Source organism: Crotalus tigris, unplaced genomic scaffold (genome assembly GCF_016545835.1).
Source record: "Crotalus tigris isolate CLP2741 ecotype Arizona unplaced genomic scaffold, ASM1654583v1 scf7180000024439.5362192, whole genome shotgun sequence".
Classification (NCBI taxonomy): Eukaryota; Metazoa; Chordata; class Lepidosauria; order Squamata; family Viperidae; genus Crotalus; species Crotalus tigris.
The window spans coordinates 4,032,785-4,051,970 of NW_024100609.1; the positions used below are offsets into that span (position 1 = coordinate 4,032,785).

The 19,186-nt window shown below is 38.6% G+C and overlaps 1 protein-coding gene across 1 annotated transcript; it reads right to left on the bottom strand.

Annotated features, from left to right (window-relative positions):
* Positions 1-558: 558 nt before the first annotated feature.
* ODC1 (ornithine decarboxylase 1) lies at positions 559-10,194 on the bottom strand. Its single transcript, XM_039331892.1, has 11 exons — positions 9,941-10,194; positions 7,041-7,188; positions 6,760-6,933; positions 6,502-6,674; positions 6,103-6,237; positions 5,925-6,006; positions 5,556-5,639; positions 4,581-4,743; positions 3,277-3,389; positions 2,067-2,281; positions 559-1,034 (listed from the first exon to the last, which is right to left on the bottom strand). The coding sequence occupies exons 2-11, from the start codon at positions 7,152-7,154 to the stop codon at positions 893-895; spliced, it is 1,395 nt and encodes a 464-aa protein (XP_039187826.1). The 5' UTR covers positions 7,155-7,188; positions 9,941-10,194; the 3' UTR covers positions 559-892.
* Between the last annotated feature and the right edge of the window lie 8,992 nt (positions 10,195-19,186).

Genomic DNA, 19,186 nt, shown 5'->3' on the forward strand with positions numbered 1-19,186 from the left:
GGAGGCGATGACAACTTCCTCATTGGCTCAAGGGGGCAATTCGTTCAAAAAGGTTAAGAACCACTGGGCTAAAGCATATAATAAATGCAAAGAAATATACTGCTCAAAAAAATAAAGGGAACACAAACGTATAGGATCCTATACGTTTGTGTTCCCTTTATTTTTTTGAGCAGTATATAATCACAAAACCCATAGTGAAGATGAAATATCAACTATTTCTATATAGGGATTACACATGAGTTCTTGCTGGATTGTATTCCGACACGTACGTACTTAGAAATCCTACTATGCTTAATAAAATGGATTCCTACACAATGTAAACAGGAATGTACAAATCATTCTGGATTTGCTTTGCTAAGATGATCCTTAAGGCATATATCCCATACTTTTAAAGTGCAGCTCCAGAAAAGATGCTGATTTGTGTATACTGTAGTTTTCAGCTTAATGCAACTTTAAAGTCAGTATGCAGTACTTTCTATATAAATCCAAAGGCGTTGACAACTGAGGATCTTAATATCTACTCAGTCTAGCTCACAAACAAAAAAAGAACTACTGTTCTATTATTTTGATAGACTTTATTGAAAAACAATCAGGTCACAATAATATATGCAGAGCATTCTGCCAAATATACAAGCTACAAATGCTTGTTTGACAGCCAAAGTTCAGTTTTAGTAGCATACTTGAGAAATGAATAGAAATCCATATAAAACAATATTCAGTTTCCATAGGAACACACAGATAAATGTGACCTCCCCTTCTACTTACCTATCTTGTTACATTTACACATACCCTAAGCTTTCCAAACATTTAAAAATTCTAGGAAGAATTAAGTTAATGGTCCCCAAAGTCCTATAAAAACTCATCCCTAAACTTGCACATTAGCTAACAGTATCTATACGTTAATGCTTGCTGAAGTACAAGCTGCCTGATGGTGTTCAATTCCACTTTCCCAGGCACAAGAGAGTGGCAAAGGGACATCCTGGTCCTCTACTTCTTCTTGAAAACCTTGCTTCTTTATCCGTTCCATTAACTGCCTAACATGGGAGGGGAAGAAAGAAAAACAAGAGTTCAGCACAAATCTAAAAAGCATAAGATATAATAATTTCTAAATATACAAATTAACTCTCAACAACTATTTAAATCAGAGGTTCTCAACCTTGGCAACTTCAAGACTTGTGGACTTCAACTCCCAGAATTCCTCAGCCAGCAAAGCTGGCTGAGGAATTCTGGGAATTGAAGTCCACAAGTCTTAAAGTTGCCGAGGTTGAGAACCCCTGTTCTAAGAGAAAATATCATTTTCCAGTTGAGTTGAAGTCAACTCCAGTTGAGTTGAAGTCCACAAGTCTTAAAGTTGCCAAGGTTGAGAACCCCTGTTCTAAGAGAAACTATCATTTTCCAGTTGAGTTGAAGTCAACTCCAGTTGAGTTGAAGTCCACAAGTCTTAAAGTTGCCAAGGTTGAGAACCCCTGTTCTAAGAGAAAATATCATTTTCCAGTTGAGTTGAAGTCAACTCCAGTTGAGTTGAAGTCCACAAGTCTTAAAGTTGCCAAGGTTGAGAACCCCTGTTCTAAGAGAAAATATCATTTTCCAGTTGAGTTGAAGTCAACTCCAGTTGAGTTGAAGTCCACAAGTCTTAAAGTTGCCAAGGTTGAGAACCCCTGATTTAAAGAATGGGGCAGATACCTATTTTAGTGACATCATTCCAACTGCTCTACAAAAACTGAGCAGTGAATCTTGAGTTAAATATTGCTCTGCCCATGTCATTTGGCTCCTCCAAGTCACAGATTCCCTTCAGTTGCAAGCTTTATTTTGTAAATCCTTGGGTTTTTAAAAGTGTGTGTGTGTGTGTGTGTGTGTGTTATAAAATTTTGCTACAGAGAGAGGAAACCTGGTGAGAAATCAGTTCTAAACAAGGGCACTATACCTTATAGAAAATCCAAACTATGTCCTCTTCCTCTTCACCAATTTTTCAAATCAAGTTTATTCACAGCTCATTTAAATAAAATTAAAGGGACTCTCATTGCACTTTCTAGAGAATGAAAAGCATAAATGACAAGAGTACTAACCATGCTGTCCTTGACATTACATAGTGTATTGTTGGCCTTTGAAATCCATTGAAGGTAGAAGCAGCTGCCACAGTATAGGCTCCCATGTTTTCAAACAGCATCCAATCCCCAACCTGAAGTTCTGGTAGGCCACAACGCTCAACAATACGATCAAGGCCATCACAAGTTGGTCCCCATATACTACAAGAGTAGACTCTCTCATCCAACTTAGATTTCTGAAAAAAAAAAATTAAACACATAATCAATTTGCATAAAGATCAATGCAAGGTAATATATTGAATGTGTAACTTTGATAAAGGTACAGAAATCAAGGAATAATCAAATCAAAGAGGATTTATATTCAACTAGAAAGTAGTATCTTTGCAGACTTGCTCAGAAAACAACATTTTCTAGTCCTCATGGCGGATAACAAGATGGATTATATTAACCTCAATAATCAAGAAATGCCCCAGAACAGCCAGGCTCTCTCCTCAAGCTGTCTTCTAAATGGTAAGATGATTTCAAAGCAAGTTTAAGAAAAACCAGCTGGTCAGAACCCAATGCTTTTAGTTTATAAGCTACTTGGGGTGTACAGAGCATGTGGCATGCATAACCATATATTGTAAAAGCTTCCCCATCCTACAGCTGAATTTGTTGCTTTTTGCCTGCTATTTTTCTGTCTTTTCCACACTAGGAAATATTATGGGAATCAAGGAACTACAACACAACTTTGGCTAACTATATGATTATTAATTTAGATATGGAATCTCTTTGCTAACTTTAGTTGGGAATGTTGTATTGATTACTGATGTGTATATCTAATTAGTTGTCTTGGACAACTAAGACTGTTGTCTTGGAACAACTGTTTCAGGTTTTGATTCAATAAACTTTTTAAGTTGTTCTACAGCATTGTTGAGTTCTGTGGTAATTATGCCAACGGATAAAAACCCTGAGGGAAGAAAGTAAGTCCTCTATGATTTTTCTCCTCCCAAGACAAAACATAAATAAAACTGCTTAGTATGGATTTTGAACTTTGCTCTACTTCCACTGCATCATGCTAAAATAAGAAATGTATACAGTAATTATAGTTTTCCTGAGTGATTTCTCATTTTCTTTTCCTGGAAAGGGGATGCATTACTGTACAGAGTCTGGAGTTATTAAGTTGTCTGTCAACACCTGTTACCTAAAGCTATATTCCTATAGACAAGTTATATAAACACGTATTCTGTACCTTTTGCAAAACTGGCTTAACATGTGCATGATCATACAAGATGCAATTAAATGATCCATATACTCCATCATTAACATAATACATAAGAGTTTTGTCATTCAATTCTTCTTCATCTATTTGGAGAAAAAAATGAACACTTTTATTACAGGTAGAAATTCCAATTCTGAACTTTCTGCCATATTTTCATTTATTAAAAAAAAAAATCAAGTATGGTACTAAATCAATATTGTTAGCCTTTGCATTCAGGTAGAACTTGAATTACGACCACAACTGAATTAATAATTTCTGTTGCTAAGCAAGAGTTAAGTGAATTTTGCCCCATTTTACAACTTTTCTTGCCACAGTTGTTAAGTGAATTACTGCAGCTGTTAAGTTAGTATCATGGTTGTTAAGTGAATCTGGTTTCCCCAGTGACTTTGCTTGTCAGAAGGTCCCAAAAGGTGATCACATGATCCTGGGACACTGCAACCATCATAAATATGAACTGTTTGCCAAGCATCTGAATTTGGATCACATGATCATAGAGATGGTGTAAGGATGAGAAGGGTGAAAAACCATTATGTCACTTTTTTCAGTGCCGTTGTAACTTCAGATGGTCACTGAATGAACTGCTGTAAGTCAAGGATTACCTGTACTTTTTCACATATGCAAAGTTTCACCATTCACACAGGAAAAAAAGATGGTAGGCTTGCATTAAGGACAACTGCAAAATACAATTATTAAAAATGGTGTGTGTGTCAGAAAATAAATTAGGCCAACCATCCCTCTACTTACTTTAAATACTAAAAAAGCTAGATAGGAAAAAGGTATCTGGATGGGCCATTTCTTGGTTCACTTTGCAGTTTTTTTAAGCAGTAACAAGAGGCCTTTATAGGGAAAGGGGGACAGCAATATCAACATTTTTATACAGTTATGGGGAGAAATCCTAAATAATAGCAAAAGGAAAAGTTTCTTTAAGTGTGAAGGTTGACATATTCTTGTTAATGTGAATTCCATAGCAAACATAATTCAACTGCTTCCCATATTACAAACTAGAAATTGTGAAACATAAGAGAACTCTGTGCTGGGCTTTAAATGACAACTGTACCCCCTATTGTCTTCCTGATTCTAATGTAGCAAAGAGTGAAGTGAGAGAATCTTTAATATAACTGATTGCTTTTCTCTCTCCTTGGCTCCCCAGTTTTGGTGAAGTTTTTATTTCTTTATGCCTTCTTGGCTATAACATTTCTAATTTTAGAATTAGAAATTGTAACTGGAACTTATTTTTCCAGTTATATAAAAAAATCTACATCATTATTACATACCATCAGATCCAGTCTGTTCCTTTATTACAATCTTCTTCGCAATTATGTTAACAGCGAGTGTAAAAGCTGATGCAACATAGTATCTGCCGGGTTCAGCAATAATTTTCACTCCAGAATCAGGAGGAAAATACTTGTCCAAAGCTGGATTAATTATGTTGGTTATCTTAAAAGTGAATCAGAGAAAAACAAAAATTAGAATCAGTTTTTACATAAAAAGACATTGTTTCTGTATCTTTACATTTTAGCTAGCTTTCACCATTAAACTTTTACTCCAAGAGATTGCAAAAGAAGAATCAAATGACAGGATATGTGAAAAAACACATTTGAAACTTAGATGTTACATTAAATGTTATGCTCTTTAGGGAAACGTACCCTCATGCATTTTTTAGAACAGAGGTTGAAATAATAATACTTTACACAACAATTGGATAATGACTTTTAAAGTTTTCTCATATTAAGTGAATTTCCAGATTCAATTAGTTGTGTAATATATTTCTGTGCATCTGTTTCAGCTATACTGTACATGTTCTTTCATGTTAGATTGGTCAGATAAAATGAGATGGGAAAAATAGCTTTATCATCCTAATTCCTCAGATACATTAAAAGTCAGATTTCCATTCTAGTGCATTAAAATATCTAATTTAATCTATCCAATTCAAGCTTTCAGTTTGATATTTAGTAACAAAAATGTTATTGAAATGCATGTAGACAATTCCTGGGAACACTTTTTCAAGCTACATAACTGGCTATACTATTGCTTTAAAATACAGGAATTCAAGATCATACAATAAAAATCCAGTGTTTGATTTTATCATAAAACAACTTGTTTTAATTTTAAAGATATACTGTTAACACTGCATATGCTTAAAAAGAAAACCAGAATCAAGATGACTATGGAACAGAATTGTGAAAGTTTCTGTGTGAATCAAAAGTAATAACTATGTGTGCATGTTATGTGGTTTAAAACAGTCATACCTCTTCAAACTTAAGTTTTACATCTTCAGAGCCAGGAAAGCCACCGCCAATATCAAGCAAATACATGTTGAAACCAAGTTCAGCCTAAAATGCAGAAGTATTAATTTAATAATGTTCCTAAGGCACCAGTCAATTTTATTACCTTTGTGTACCAATGCCTCCATAAATACCAAAAGGACTTGTTAACTAAGCAATTATAAAAATTGTTGTTTTAAACAAGATATTTAACTAATTCAAGATATCAGTCTAACTGATTCATAAAGAATACTAATTATATTTTAATACTTTGCATTCAACAATGAAGTAGAAACTTCCCAAGAATCTTATTAATGCTCAAATAAATTAGACAAGTGTTTAGATTGTACTTACCCCCACATCGAAAACGCAACGTGCATCAGAAATGGCTTGCACAAAAGACTCAGGATCTGTACATCCACTTCCAACATGGAAACTTGGGGGAAAAATTGGGTAGAGTTTAGCCATTTTTAAAATGAAGCTAACAGAAAGAAATAGGAGCATCTTCCCATTTTTTTTTTTTTAAACTTACCTGACTCCAATAATATGTAAATCAAGTTCTTTTGCTCGCTCAAGCAACAACCTGCTGTTTTTTAGTGTGGCTCCAAATTTAACACTCAGGCGACAAACTGCTTTTGAGTCATCTGTTGCAATTCGTAGGACCAGCCTAAATAATAGTTTAAAATTAATAAAAACTCTTTAAAATTAAGCATACGCATTTGTATGTTTTAAAGAAAAAAATATCTCTCGAGTATTTTAAGGAAAATAGCAAATCCTTTTTGCCAAACAAGTTGCACCATGTCTTTTTCTCTAAAAACAATGAGCAAAACATTATCCCCCTCCAATTCACAAACTAGTAATTTTATCTCAGTTTTTTAGTTACCTATAAAGACCAATAACAGAAAACCATCTGCTTGCAAAGATATCTTACTTGGCTTTGGGGTGGGCTCTTGCAATTTTCATCAGCTCAACTTCACTATCAAAGGTCATCATCTGTACACCGTTATTTGCAGCATGCTTAATTTGAGAGACCTGCTTGCATGGATTTGCATATATTATACGTTCCGGGGATACTCCAGCACTTTGGACCAGTTGTATTTCAGTCTAGAAGAGATTAATTTCATATGCACATATATAAAACCTCAAATTCAATAAACCAAAGATTTATCATTTAAAGTTAGCCACTTACTTTACTGGCACAATCAAATCCTGCCCCAAGACTAGCCAGAGTCTTCACTATAGCAATGCTGTCGTTGCATTTGATAGCATAGAATGGAAAAACTCTAGGAAGGGCTTTGTACCAACGCAAGTGTTTTTTCAGCACATCTCCAAGGTCGGCAACATAAAAAGCATCTTTATCATCCTAAGGACAAAGACAAGAGTCATAATCGAGCATACAATTGCCAACTGTTGAACATTATGAATAGTTCCAGGCATTTTTTAAAAATGTTAATTAATTAATATACTTACTGAAGAAGAAACTTCATTTATTTTTTGGTCTACAATATCCTTTGCAGTAAAGCCTTCATCAAGGAAACTAAAGTTGAATTCTTCACAACTAAAGCTGTTCATCTTGTTCAACATTCAATTACACCAAATTGATTTTCAATGGAACAAACTGTAAACAAAAAAAGATTACTTTTTTAACTCATTATCTGAGTCAGTCAAGTGAAATAAGAACTATAGGAACTTGATGATACATTTTTTATTGTTCAACTAAGATGCAGTTTGACTCAACACCAGAATAATTAGATGTAAAAATAGAATGCAAGTCACATAGTCTGTTTGTGCTTATTACTCTGAAACACCATGTATATAGTCCAATAAGCACTAAGGGGAAAGTCTTGGTACAATTACTTATAGTAACGTATCAAATTATCAACACAAAATACAATATGCAATAGCCAAAAACAAAATCATAACATGGAATTTAAGTGACCAGTTCTGTGAACTAGCTGCTTCATGAAATTCTGAAACTGTTACAAATGCCTAGTTTTTGATACAAGCCCCTTAATAAGATTGCAAAAAGTATAGATATCATTGGCATATAAATCACAATCACAAGTTACAAAATACTACTGAACTTTATATAGATAATTAAAAAAAAGGCAACTGTGAGAATGTGGATTTATTTATATCAGTGGTAGCTATAGGTGGAATGTGATAGTAGTCTACAAGCTATCTCCATACTTGGAGCCAAATGAGTGCGAATTACTCAGAGTATAGATATGTTCTGAATAGAACTCAGTCTTATAAAACTACTTTGTCAAATGCAGAATTCTTGAAATCTCAAAAGCTTACTGAGAAACAGTGTTAAAAAAATTTTTAAATGTATTTTTGCTGCCTTCTTTGCACCAAACTAAAGCAGCTAAAATGTTTAAATGCACAGTAATTTTCCAACACTTCACTTATATTTTGAAACTGTTTCTTGGCAATCAATAAGAATATTTTAAAAAAGTCATTTTATCAAAAAAGCAAGGAAAGCAAAATTCCTGAATACGTCTTTACTGACTGTATTAAATGTTGTTTTATTACAACATCTCTACATAAGTTATAATGTCTCTCCTTTAAATTCTACAAGGCTGCAATACTAGACATTCCTGGAAGCAAGTGCACCATTATGGGTTCAAAATTCATACTGTAACAGTAAAATTTCCACAACAAACCCAGAATATACTGAGTGTATTATTGTTCATCATAGAACCTCTTGAAAAGCAAATTCAGCTGAGCTTTCACCACAGTACATTAACAAGAATGCAAGAACATATGCTACTCCAGTTATTGATAGAAGTACTATCTTTATTGTAAGCATATTCCTCTTGCAATCCTAAGGTACATTTATGTCCCAAAATTTCTTTATGATGCCAAATAGTATCTTATATTTATGTGTGATTTTTTTTTTCTTTGTGGCACTGTCCTGCAAGTACAGGGTCTTTTTTCACACCAACTGAGCACTGGGCCATTGGTTGCAACAGGAACTAACCAACTTATCACCAGAGCCTCATGTAGTGGGCTGAAACTGGCCCAAAGTTACCCAGTCAGCTTACATTCTTAAAATGGGACTGGAACTCACATCGCCTGGTGAATTGGCCCCAAAATCACCCAGCTGGTCTCCTGGTTTCTAAGCCAGGCACTAGATCAAACGGGCTCTCATTGATAACTCAAAAGCTCTAAATAAAAGCATCTCTTATTTCATAAGTCTCTGTTATTCAAGTATATCATTATTTTCCAGGAGTAAATATCTTTGTAAGGCTGCATTGCAATTAACCAACCTCATTTACATCAGAAATACCCTCATCCATTATCTCTTTACATCAAGTAAACTCAGCCACAGTAAAACCTAGGCCAGTCCTCTCTGCCTTAGGGCCACGTCTGCCTTTTCACCGAGCAGTTTGAGAGCCTCAGGATGACCAAGCATTCCCCCACCCCACTCCAGCTTCTCAAACTGACCTTACGTGGCACAGCACAGCTCCGAAGGGGAAAGGGGAGGAGGGATAAGGAGGTCAAGAAAATAATAACTACAGTGGCAATAATGCATTTTTTAAGGACAACGCTTAAAAAAAGAAAATCGACAGGCTTAAGCCAAGGCGGGCAGTCCGACAGCCGGTTCTAAGCGGCTTCTGAAGTCATTGTGGAAGGCAGGAATCAATGGAACACAAAAGCAGCAATTCTCATTGTCTTCTTCGGATTCTCCCCTTTACCAACAGCTATGCAGGCCACCAGCCACTCTCGTGACGTTTCTCGTTCCCCCCCCCCCCTTCGGCACCATTTCAATACTTTCCAGCGCTTTATGTGTTCGCTGCAGTGAAACCGCAAAGAAAGCCACCGCCGCAGTGTTTTTCATTCTCAACTTCTCCTCTCCGCCCCTCCAAAATCTAGCCAGGAAATGGGGCTGGGAGCGGTGGTCACTGCACCAGCCGCCCCGAGAGTTAGGCATATTTCCCCGAAACCTTGTGTCCCCCCCCCCCGCCTCCTCCCGTGGCCGTAACCGCCAAGCCACCGCAATGGGGTAAAGGGCCTGGCCGCAGGGGGGAAAGGCGGCGTGTTAACAATATCTACATATGGGTCAAATTAAAGAAGCTAGCAAAAATTTTTAGCTTTGGAACCGGTCCTGGTTATGAAATGAATCTGCCCGGGAAGTAATTTAGGAGAGCTTTTTCAGGACAGGAATGGGGGATTAACTCAAGGACGCCATAGCTGCAAAGCTCCCCGCGTCCAAATTATTATTTCACGGATGCCGCGAGATCGCTCTGGATTTCCCCATCGGATCGATCCTTTCCACGCCGTCCCCCACCAGCCCGGCCTCGGCTTTTGCCTTCCGCCACTTCATCCACGTGGCCGGCCCGCCGCCCGCCCTCTTCCCCTCTCACCTCAGGCGACAGCGGTCCCTTTTCAGTAGTGGTGGTGGTGGCGGCGCGGCGGCAGCAGCAGCAGCCTGTTTTATCCTGCGCGGCAGCTGTTGGAGGCCAAGCGGGCAAGTCTATACCCCTCACGCCTCGCGGGCTGGGCCCTGAATAAAACCGGCGAGAAAAGCCCGCCGCCGCTGGTGCTGCCGCTGCTGCCGCGCAGGTGAGCGGCTGCTGCCGCCGAGAACCTCCCGACGTCTGCGCTTGACAAAGCCAGACAAGCGCCGCAGAGCCTCTATTTATAGGCCCCGGCCTGGTTACTATGACAACGCACCAGCTCAAACCAGCCCCGATCGGCTGCGACCGGGCCGCCGCGTTCGCCAACTGCTATTATGACGTCGGGCAGAGGTGGCGAATGTGGCGTGTGGCCGAAAGGAGATTCTGTGTACACACACACACACACACACACACACACACACACACACACACACACACACACACACACACACACACAGAGAGAGAGAGAGAGAGAGAGAGAGAGAGAGAGAGAGAGAGACCCGTTTCCTACCCCCCCCCCAACACACACACACACATATTTTTTTTACCCCAGAGACGTTGCATAGAAGGGAAAAAAGTGAGCTTCCGGCCCAGATTAAAATTTTCACACATGCGGCATTAGTGACAGGAGGTTACCATGTAAAGGATGTAAAACTCGGGAAAGGCAGTAGAGCTTCTGATTGTTTCTTTTTATTGACACAATAGTATCTGTCTTCAGCTAATTATTATTTATTCAATTTATATATTCGTGACTCTGGCCCGCTTCCAATTAAAGCATAAACCATGGCAACCCCACCCCCAATAAACAACCAATGCAACTCGCTAAAATGCCGGCCGGTTTGACGCATTTTTTCAAACCTACTTTTGTTCAACTTAAATTACGCAACAAGTCCTCGTGGACGGTGAGCCGGAGAGTAACTACAGACGTTTACATTAATTCCGATAAAAGCACAGACGACATTTTACACCTTCAAATATAAAGCTTATATGTGGCAAGTTTTGGAGAGAAAATAGAGAAAACGGATCTTAAATCCGTCTCCATTTTTTAAAAATTCATATTTCCTTGCTTTTGCCTCCACGTGGATGTTTCTGTCATTTGCAGTCGAGAATCGGAAGGCTGAGCCAAAAATTCTCAAGGCTGAATGCATCTCTTGGTACCAATTTTCTCTTTCCCCTCCCGTCGAATCTTTCAGCAACGCATTTCTCAAGTCAGTAATTACGCATTTATCACAGATTTTTAAAAGGCAGAGGAGGGAGTAAACATGCAAATTAATACTCAATTGTCCTAAATTCAGACAAGCAGGGCAGTTCTGAGTTTAAATCGGGCCACAGGCTAGAGCAGACTCCTACATTTATGGACCTTCAGAAATCTTGAACTCTCTGCTGGTCTTTGACCAAATAAAAGTTTGATTGATGCTTGCTGAATTCTCTTTTGACAGGTACTACACCAGTCTGAACCATACTTTAGACCAGTAGTTCTCAACCTTCCTAATGCCGCGACCCTTTAATACAGTTCCTCATATTGTGGTGACCCCCAACCATAAAATTATTTTCGTTGCTGTAATTTTGCTACTGTTATGGATCATAAAGTAAATATCTGGTATGCAGGGAACATAGTATTTGTTTCCAAAGTTGAACCATTCTTTTTCCTACACAGATACTCTCTTCAAGTATCATCATATATTTAAATACATATATTTAATAAATATATGGACACACTTTTCCAGAATTACTTGAGGACAGTGTCCATACTTTATGTTTCTGGACCAACCACCTCAATGGTGATTCTGGGCCAATCTCTCTCAGACGGCCTGCCTATCTCACAAGGTTGCTGTGGGAACCAAATAAATACATCATTTTAATCTCACAGAGAAAAAAGTGGGATAAAAATGTGATAAATTATACACAATGCCCTTTTTTTCTGTTGTATGCTCTCTCCTCATGCAAGTTATATTACTAATTTATCACAATGGTTCCAATGATAGCCTCGAGACATCTGTACACACACTTTTCTTAGTAGCTCCCAAAGATTGCTATCTTGGCCAAAAGTACTACTTCATCCATGAAGAACAATAACAACACAGGGAAGGAACCAAGAAGATAAACAACAGCACAAAGGAGGCAGTGCCCATCATTTCACTTTTGAAGAAAATCAACAGTGCATTCAAGAGCACCTGGCAAGAGTCACCAAAAAGCCAATCCGGATATTAAATATTAAAGCTTTTTGGATTAAGATTTGGTGGAATATTCAAAAGATTTTTAAGAGAAAGATAAAGTTTACTTCACAATTATTTTTCTTAGGTATTATTGTAGGTTTTGATGTTAAAGAAATTAATTTGATGTTGAATCTTATAACAGCTGCAAGATTATTGGTGGGGCAATATTGGAAGAAAAACTCACTGCCTACTTTGGAAGAATGGATAGTTAAGATGTCTAATTTAGCAGAAATGGTGAAAATCTCCGCCTACCTGAAGGACCATTCACAAGAAAGATACATTATGGTTTGGAGAAGATGGATTGATTATATTCAAAAGAAATATGAAACTGAAAAGTATTATCTTGCTTTTGAGTAGATTTTAGATAATTATTAATAGTTTTAGTTATATTATTATTTTTGTTTTAATTTGTTAATATTTGTTTTGAGAAGGAGTTAAAGTGTGTTATGGTTCTGATTGATAGTATAGTTGGTTTATGTTAGTTAGATTATGTTTGTTTATTTGTTACCCTGTAATCAGCTCTGGGAAGTGGGGGAGGGGGGAAGGGGAGAGGGGTGGGTTTATATTGTAATAATTTTTAAAAAACTTTTAATAAAAAAAGAGCACCTGGCAAGAGTCACCAAAATGCCAATCCAGATTAAGAATCCGGATTCTTTCTGCATGCAAAGGCTTTACGAATCATTTGGTTTACCAAACGCATCGTCCCAGGTCAATACACTCTGGAAAAAAAACCTTTACCGGGAATGTTTAATGGGCAATTCTCGGAAGATCCCGAATCCCTGGGAGGCGGGGGGGGGACAGAAGAGAGGGGCTGGGAAGGAGGCTGCAGGTCACTGCGCAGCATCTACCTTATATATATATATAATACCCACACCCCAAGCTTCTAAAACTAAAGTAAGACTTGTGCCACAAGAACCGCGTTTCTTTAGCTCAGCTCCCCGCGCTGACATTTCATCCTGGATGCACATGCCAACAAAAAGGTGATTTGCTTGGCAAGCAATCAACAATAAAAAATGGAGAGAGGAGGAGGAGAAAGGCTTTGGCACTTCGCTTCTGGAGAGACCTGCCACGAGGCCACTTTATAAAAGCAGGAGCAAACAAATCCAAAAAGTGCACAAAGCTAAGGCCAGGGAGGGGGCGGGGAAGAAGGGCCACCGAAGCCAAGCCACTGAAGGGCTTTTGCTAACAAGGTCTCGGTCAGCAGCAGCAGCGGCAGCACCTATTCGGAAGGGCGGCCAGGAATAAAATAAACTGTTTGCTCCTTTTGCTTTCTTCCAAACCTGCGCTTCGGACACACTTCCCAGGCGGGCTTCCCAGGCAGCAAGTGCTTCAGTCCCCGTGGGATTTCCCTCTTAGGAGAGGACCGCTGAGAAGGGGCTGCTCGGGGAGAACAGGAGACGCAGCTGCGGCCCTGTGGTCTCCCCTGCCCCCCCTCCTCCGGTGCCCAGGAATCGCCGCTCTTAAGACCATCGGAAATATGTGTTTGCCGATGGTCTTAGGCGACCCCTGTGAAAGGGTCGTTCGACCCCCAAAGGGGTCGCGACCCACAGGTTGAGAACTGCTGCTTTAGACTAAGCATTGTTAAAGAAATGACTCTGAAGCATGTAGGAAATCACCCTTAAGTACACAGTCCTCTTGTGTTGTTGGTTGAGTAACTTACTAGGATTTGTATGGTGTCTAATACATTATATTATGTAATACAAGAATAACCAAATCATAATAATTTTGACCTGGAAAAAATATTCTATGGACGACTAAACTTTGATCATACCTTTCAAATGTTGAATGTTGCCTAATGCAAATCTGTTTGATTTTAATGTCCTTAAAATATTAATAAAAAAGGACCAGAATCTGGTTTTGACGCTGGACCACCTGCAATGACTCTCTTTAGGCAAATGAGCTTCCAGGAAATTATTGTGATAGAATTCCTTAAACTTCACCAAAGCGAATGTTTCAGGTGATTGTCAGCTATGGAAAAACTCCAGATTGGAGGTACAGATCCTTCTAATCTTAGCAGGAAAGCCATCTGATGCACATCACCTGGCTTTTTAATTATAGAATCCAAGAAAATCAAAAATCAGGTGTCTATGATTTTGTCTATTTTGTTGTATACCAATAGTTTTTCTATTGATAAATCGGGATCAAATCAAATATTTGGCAGATTCAAATAAACCATCAGCCACAGATTCTTTTTCTAGATCTATGTTTTTGGGTTATGGCAGGCCACATGACAGTGGATCTGTGGCTTTCATAAATCTAGGTAGATGTTCTGATATGTATTTTCATATAAAATACTGAGGACATATATTGTATATTTGATTTTGTGCCATAGCAGGATTTCTAATAGTATTTTTGATACTGACAAATATATATATTTGCATATGTATGGGATCCATGACCAAGATCTAGGATTTACAAAAGAACAGTTCTATGAAACTACATTTCCATTATTGTTAGTGCCATCGATGAGCATCTAGTATAAAAAGTCATGGGGATCCATATCTATCACCTTTGATTTCGATTTTGCAATACATTGGTACAATAAAGTTTAATGCCTATAATTTCAATACAGTCTATCTATATGAATAACAGCCATCTTTAGAGCTTTGATTTTGAAAGCCTTAAACTGAGAATCTATATCAGATTCTATAAGGATCTGCCTCCCAAATGTCTAACTTTGACAATGACATTTAGTTTGGATTATGTGCCTTCAACTCTTGGCACATCAACTCAGATTTCTCTAGCTCATCCTTTTTTTTTTTTTTTTTGCCTCTGCTAACTTTTAAATGGAAGCCTACCTTTAATGTTGCCAATGCATGATTTATAGGAGGAAAAAAAGTAAAAAGCAATTGAAACATCTACTTATAAGATTTCAGTAGCACAGAAGCTTACATTTTTATACTTACAACTTTCTTTAAAAAACATTTTTTTCTAATTCTGATTAGTAACTTCTAACATTGTAGGATGAAGTAAGGGAGCCCAGCTTAGAGACATTCAAGAACAGGCTATACATTATATATACATATACATGTATCTAAGGATACAAATCATTGGAGAAAGGCTTCAACTGATGGGGAGGAAAAAGCCTGTTGAATAGTTCTATCTTTATTTACCACTAAATATTGCCTCCCATATTACAAAATATATTCTGTAATGTAACAAATATGTCCTTTTTAAGAAGACAAATGAATATAGGTTTGATTTTTTAAAAAATGACAAGTTATGAAATACATGTTATGAAGTAACAAGATAACATGGATGCATTTGCCTATATCTGCACTTACCTGTACCTGGTTTTAAATCAATAGAGGTTTAATGTGGGATACAAAGACTTGCTTCTCAGAACTTACTCAAAAACTATCTTTACAGCACAAGGTTATAATAGCTCTTGAAGTAAACCCTAACAGCTGGTCTTTATTTACAACTTACACATGGGCTTGTGCTGTCTTAACTAGCAGTTGAGAGAACTTAATCAAATCTCATTAAAATCCCTCCACATGTCTTCAGGGGAAAAAAGTTATTTGTGTAAAGTTGCTGAAAGCTACCTTTTTATCTTTGTAATTTTTTGACTATTTCCTGCCAAAATTCATTCATCATTTCAGATTTTAGAAATACAATTCTGTTGAAAAATAAATTATTTCTGTTCATGTCAAAGCAAAGTAAAATTAGTGCTACTTGCAAGTGAGCTAAAGAGGTTATTTCTGTAACATTATCTAGTGTCTAGTGGGCTTCTTGCTGATATTTCCTACAGCCTTGAAATAAGGTCCTGTAATATATTTTCTATGTCACATGGGGAACCTTTATCTAGATGAATCCTCTTATAGATGGCAGAAGACTATATCCTAAAACAGAAGAGACGAGAATCATCTATGTATTTGAACCTTAAAGAGGAATTACAGTGTAACTTCCAACCTCTCTTATTAGAGGTGTCCAATCTTAGTAACATTAAGATCTGTGGACTTCAATTCCCAGAATTTCCCAGCCAGCAATTCTGGGAGTTTGAACTCCACAAATCTTACAGTTGCCAAGCTTGGACAACCCTGGTTTAAATGATACCATTCACTATCTATCCTTTGCATCTTAGGATTCCTCTTCACAAGTTCAAGTGCTTTTCTTCAGGGGGCAGAAAAGTATGTTGGCATAAATTGTGCTGCCCTGATTGCTAATGCCTGTATGGCCTCAGGCACAAGGTCAACAAATACTACTGCTACTACACATTCACAGAGGGACAAGCTAAGAGAAGCCATTGGTAGATTTCCTTGGCTTTGTTTCCACTCCCACCAAAATATCAGCTGATGCAAATCACCTCCATCGATTGCTCTCTGTAGTGCAAGATGGAGGCAAGGCTTAGAGAAGAAGTAAGAAATGTGATATAAAGCAAGCAATGGAAAGACAATATCCCAATATTCCCCATTTCTGTGGGAGCCATGATCTCTGAAAATTTGCTTTATTCTTTCTGGCCATCCTTCCTCCTGCTTGAATGACCCAACCTAGTGCTGCTGTTTGGCCTATGGGAAGTGCTGCTTTAGTGAGTTCCAAAAAACACAGCGGACATCTGGAGATGGTTTAAAGTCAAGTAGGCTAAGGCAGCATAGCTCTTTCCCCATTGTCATGAAGTGCTTCTATTTCTCTCAGGTTGCATAAAAAAAAGATCTGGACTAAGCCATATCTATAAAGAATCCCACTTACAACTATTGCTCTGCAAAACTGGATCTCAAACAGGCCATCCTTCTTATTCTTATCCTTATTCTTTTCTTCTGTTCTGAACATTCCCTGCTGTCCCAGTCCTTCAAGATAGTGTACTACAGATAGGAAATCCAAACCATGACCACCAATACACCTTTTATGGTGACAGCATCTTGCAAGTCTGAAAGCATTTCCTCCCTCCCCTTGCCTAGAGAACTAAGGAGGATCCTGTTTGAGATGCTTTCCTTACTCCCGTTCCTTCTGTGGGCTGAGATATCTCTTATGTGAAAATTGCCTGGCTGTGGCTCTTCTTCCTGTCTCCCAAGGTTCTTCTCATAGTCCAGGATGTCAAACTGCCGGCCCATGGGCTGGATGCGTCACACCAAAATCGTGCCCATCCCATTGCTGGCAATGGAGAAAAAGTCACGATATGTTATGCAATATCATATGACGTCGAGTGTTTGACATGCCTGTCATAACCCATTACAGTGTGACTGAAATACACCAGAGATATTCCAGCAGATAGAAGAACCAGCCCCTTTCTTTGTTCCCTTGAGCCCCAAACACCTAGATAACTCTGGGAAGCTAACAAAATATAAAAATAGAAATGTATTTGTTGTTGTTGTTGTTGTCGTTATCTAGCATACAATGAGAATATGGAAGAAAAGAACACATATACCCAGGCCATGTAATTCTAAGTAAAACTTCTTTGGGGGTATAGCAGTGGCCTCATAATTGGATGTCCAATTCAGCTACCCAGGCTTCATGCAGATCTTCTAGGGCAGTGGTTCTCAACCTTCCTAATGCCGCGACCCTTTAATACAGTTGCTCATGTTGTGGTGACCCCCAACCATAAAATTATTTTCGTTGCTACTTCATAACTGTAATTTTGCTACTGTTATGAATCGTAATGTAAATATCTGGTATGCAGGGAACATGGTATTTGTTTCCGAAGTTGAACCATTGTTTTTCCTACACAGATACTCTTTTCAAGTATCATCATATATTTAAATACATATATTTAATAAATACATGGACACACTTTTCCAGAATTACTTGAGGACAGTGTCCATACTTTATGTTTCTGGACCAACCCCCTCAATGGTGACTCTGAGCCAATCTCTCTCAGAGGGCCTGCCTACCTCACAAGGTTGCTATGGGAACCAAATAAATACATCATTTTAATCTCCCAGAAAAAAAAGTGGGATAAAAATGTAATAAATTATACACAATGCCCTTTTTTTTCTGCTGTATGCTCTCTCCTCATGCAAGTTATATTACTAATTTATCGCAATGGTTCCAATGATAGCCTCGAGACATCTGTACACACACTTTTCTTAGTAGCTCCCAAAGATTGCTATCTTGGCCAAAAGTACTACTTCATCCATGAAGAACAATAACAACGCAGGGAAGGAACCAAGAAGATAAACAACAGCACAAAGGAGGCAGTGCCCATCATTTCCCTTTTGAAGAAAATCAACAGTGTATTCAAGAGCACCTGGCAAGAGTCACCAAAAAGCCAATCCGGATTAAGAATCTGGCTTCTTTCCTTATGCAAAGGCTTCACGAATCATTTGGTTTACCAAACGCATCGTCCCAGGTCTGGAAAAAAAAGAACCTTCACCGGGAAAGTTTAATGGGCAATTCTCGGAATATCCCGAATCCCTGTGAGGCGGGGGGAAAGAGAGGAGAAGAGAGGGGCTGGGAAGGAGGCTGAAGGTCACCGCGTAGCATCCACCTTTTTTTTATATGTAACACACAGACCCCAAGTTTCTAAAACTAAAGTAAGACTTGAGCCACAAGAACCGTGTTTCTTTAGCTCAGCTCCCCGTGCTGACATTTCATCCCGGATGCACATGCCAAGAAAGGTGATTTGCTTGGCAAGCAATCAACAAAGCCTTTTTATAATGTGCCACGAGGCCACTTTATAAAATCAGGAACAAACAAACCCAAAAAGTGCATAAAGCTAAGGCCGGGGAGGGGGCGGGGGAAGGGCCACTGAAGCCAAGCCACTGAAGGGCGTTTGCTAACAAGGTCTCAGTCAGCAGCAGCAGCAGCAGCAGCAGCAGCAGCAGCAGCAGCAGCAGCAGCAGCAGCGCCTTTTCGGAAGGGCAGCCAGGAATAAAATAAACTGTTTGCTCCTTTTGCTTTCTTCCAAACCTGCGCTTTGGACACGCTTTCCAGGCGGGCTTCCCAGGCAGCAAGCGCTTTGGTCCCTATGGGATTTCCCTCTTAGGAGAGGAGTGCTGAGAAGGGGCTGCTCGGGGAGAACAGGAGACGCAGCTGTGGCCCTATGGACTCCCCAGCCCCC

What these genes read in the sequence shown, in the direction of transcription:
- ODC1 (XM_039331892.1), bottom strand. Translation starts at nt 7,154, where the DNA reads ATGTTGAACAAGATGAACAGCTTTAGTTGTGAAGAATTCAACTTTAGT. An exon ending in AGAGCCCACCCCAAAGCCAA is followed by an intron (nt 6,238 to 6,501) that starts GTAAGATATCTT and finishes ACTATTATTTAG; the next exon opens with GCTGGTCCTACGAATTGCAA. An exon ending in TTACATATTATTGGAGTCAG is followed by an intron (nt 6,007 to 6,102) that starts GTAAGTTTAAAA and finishes TTTTCCCCCAAG; the next exon opens with TTTCCATGTTGGAAGTGGAT.